Source organism: Pyxicephalus adspersus, chromosome 2 (genome assembly GCF_032062135.1).
Source record: "Pyxicephalus adspersus chromosome 2, UCB_Pads_2.0, whole genome shotgun sequence".
In the NCBI taxonomy this organism is placed as follows: Eukaryota; Metazoa; Chordata; class Amphibia; order Anura; family Pyxicephalidae; genus Pyxicephalus; species Pyxicephalus adspersus.
This window is the reverse complement of record NC_092859.1, coordinates 86,128,271-86,131,743: the sequence shown is the minus strand read 5'-3', so window position 1 is coordinate 86,131,743 and position 3,473 is coordinate 86,128,271. Positions and strand designations below refer to the sequence as shown.

The 3,473-nt window shown below is 37.6% G+C and overlaps 1 protein-coding gene across 1 annotated transcript in view; it reads right to left on the bottom strand.

The window, feature by feature from the left end:
* Positions 1-901: 901 nt before the first annotated feature.
* NUP107 (nucleoporin 107) overlaps positions 902-3,473 on the bottom strand; it is a gene marked incomplete in the record, with an annotated part of 23,748 nt that continues 21,176 nt past the window's right edge. Inside the window, 3 exon segments of the mRNA XM_072401330.1 lie at positions 902-1,141; positions 2,024-2,191; positions 2,859-2,968. Of these exon segments, the coding sequence (XP_072257431.1) occupies positions 1,034-1,141; positions 2,024-2,191; positions 2,859-2,968 (386 nt within the window).

Sequence of the window (3,473 nt, the reverse complement as noted above, 5' to 3'; positions counted from 1 at the left end):
ACCAACCTGTTAAGACTGTAACCTGATAGGAACATAAGAAGAGCCAGTTGGATCAGGCCAATGGCCCATCTAGTCTAGCTCCTGTATCTCACAGTGGCCCACATCTATAACAAGAGGTACCACATGCCCATCAGGGTTAGCAACCCGTTGATGGACTTTTCCTCCAGAAATTTGTCCAATTCCATGTAAAAGGCATCTAAGTTAGATGCCATCACCACAGTGCAGAATTACCACTTCATCTATTTTGGTAAGTAAGACATTGTCACTAAGACAAAAAATGATCCATATCTTCCTAGTAGGGTGCAGACAGCAAAAATAATATTACATTTTATATCTCACATTACAGGAATGAAGGGAGTTTTACTAAACACATACCAATTGCATACCAATGCAGCACATTGCACACCATTTTTGTTTAAAAGCACTATGGACAGCAACACAATTACAGGGTTCTTATTACAGTCAACAGACACCTTCTACCACAAGTTTTGTGTTCACCTGGTCCTGACTGGGTATAGCAGACTTGGTACTCTTGTCCTTGGGCTGTGCAACTACGACAAAGCAAGGTCCCCCCCTCATGTCTGCCTACCCCTCCCTCTCCCCTTCTGTACTTTCACCCTTTCAGTTCTGGATCAAGACACATCAGCTGCCTCTCCTCTCCACAACCTGGTATTGTGAGGGTTAACTGATGACTCTGGAGAAAGGAAATTCAGCAGCCAGCACAGGCTGACAGAGGAACTCTGAGTGCCCCCTCTGGCACGTGTGCCTTAGGTTTGCCGCCACTGGTCTATACAGTTATCCTATTTACTGTGTTACCCCCACAAAAGAAAACTGTGCGCTAAAGTATTTAATATTAAAATGGTGGGGGGGTGTAAATCAATGAATCACACAACATTGTCAATTTTACTTAGCAATTTTTTTTTTTTTAATATAAAAAAGTGTTCCCTGGCAGCAAACAAAAATATATTGGTTTTAAACAAACATTCTCAGAAAGCTGCTTCCACATTTGTGTTTTTCTCAAGCACTGGTGAAATTAGGACTGGATTTCATAACCCAGAGGATCGAGCTGCATATCCAACAGCATCAGTGATGATTCTCGTAATTTCTGCAGTAGCTTTCTTAACTCTGCTTTGGAAAATACCTGAAAACACAGGGAAAAGTGTTTTGAACACATTGGTAGAGGAGACCGCATAGGTTTTAGAAGAAAAAATATATACACACACACACACACACACACACACACACCACTTGGTAATATACCCACTGGTTAGGACCAATTCCATAACTGCTTCTATCCCATAGTTTCTTTAGGAATTAATTTGTAATTTTTTTTTATTGCATTGACTTGCATTTAAATGCTAATAAATTTGTGAAATACTTATATTACCATGGTTTCTACCACATTCATAGAACTGCTTTGGACTTCATTCTCGGGAAACAAGAATTGCAAGAGAATTTTTTTTCCCCCTCAGTTTTAGGAACCAAGAAAGAAAAAAAACGTTATGCTAGGTCCACTATGTCTATGTCCTGGAGACACAAATCTAATAATGAGGGAACAGTTTCTGGAGGAGGACCACAGCCCAAAATAATTGGAACCAATATTCTTCTTAGGGTTTAATCTATAGACCAGGAATATAGAACATACCGGTCTTGCATCTCTTGATAAATAATGAGATACTTGATGGTATTGAAAGAGGTTTTCTATAAAGTGAAAATATAATTACATTCAAGTTTTGTTTTACATGTTTTGAATATAAAATTGAAAGACATTATACTATGCATTCCTAAACCAGTGCGCCTATTTTAGGTTTAAGAGCTCTGTAAAAACTGCATACCAGCTAAAAATATCCTAATAAACAGGAAAGCACCTAGATTCCAACCTGCTGCCTTGAAATGTATGTATAAATATACAAAAATTGAATAAACAAAAAAACACACAACACACAACATTTTCTAGGAAAAGTAACTTTCTCCAACAAATATGCGTGCAAACATGCAGGTATTTAAAAAAAGTTGCACCTACTTTATAAAGCTTGTGGTTCTCTGATGAGATCATGTCAGCCAATCGTAGACATTCCTGGTACTGCTTTGTGGTATGCAGCACAGTGTGCAGCAAGAAAGCCATCATTGGTAAGCACTGGCTCCGTAAAAATGTCAACTGGTTTTTACGTTCTGGATCTTCCTCTGCATCCTAATAAAGACACCAAAACCTCAGTTTGTATATAAAAACATTATCATGTACACAAATATCTATTGACCTATTTTGTTTGTCCTTTAGATTGTATTACAAACAAGCTGCACACGTTAATCATATTCTGTTGGAGATGCTGTATTGCAGGGAACTTGTCATTTGGGGACAGAGTGGCACACCACTTTTCCCTACTGAAAATATAAACTGTGGCTTATAAAAGTTGTGGTAATAATTTACTCTTAACACTTTGCAGTGTCTTTAGAATGTACCAGATCTAACATGGGAAAACATTTATGTGCCACAAAGCATTCCACAATAGAAAATAATGGGGCATTGAGAATCTGAACCAAATGTTCATACTACACATAATGCTTCTTATTAATTTTTTGTTTTATTGCTTAGAATGTGTATTAGAAATACAACCACAAACTGGATTGTTCTCTCCTGTGCTTTCAATTGTATGTTTGTTTCAATATGGCCTTGAGAATGCATATAAATCCAAATACTATGGATGGGCTTATTGGAAGCAGTGATAATATGCCAAGTGCAGTAACCTGTGGTGACTACAGTCATCTTGTGCTTAGTCTGTACACATTTTGTTTTGCTACCACACTGGATAAACCTACATAACGACACATGCTTCAACAGAACAAAAAAGGTTACTTACTTCTCTTACGTCCACCATCCAGCCCCCATCAACAAACAGCAAAACATTATAAATTTTCTCTTTTACTTCTGCAGTTAACACATCAAGATGGCCCTTCCATACATTATAATCTACCTAATAGGAAACAAAGCACAGATAAGCAAGTCACAATTAATAGCATGTTACATTACAATTACTCTATACCAAGCTTCTATGATCATTTCCTTTGAGCTACTACTAAAATCAGGTTTGTACAATCTTCCCTTACAGCTTTTTCAGCACTTGTACAGATGGGCAAAAGCAGTGTATTTTAGGTGCAATCCACTTGCATTTCATATTGGTAAAATGTTTCTAAGACTTTTCACAGGTGCCTCAGCCACCAAGCTTTTCTTTAACAGGGTACCGCAGTTTTAATGTAAACAACACAAATACTCTAAAGCAGTCTATTGAACATGACTAGGTCACACAGTCCAAAAAACAAAACCAGTGGCTGACAAGTTATGTTGCCTCCCTGTAAAGGTAAGTAACATTTTTTTCCTATTGATGTTTAGGCCTTGTGACCCATAAGAATACATTTTAGGAATGGACCCGCTTTCAGTGCAATAAGTCCAAATGATGTATCTCACCAAAAGTACC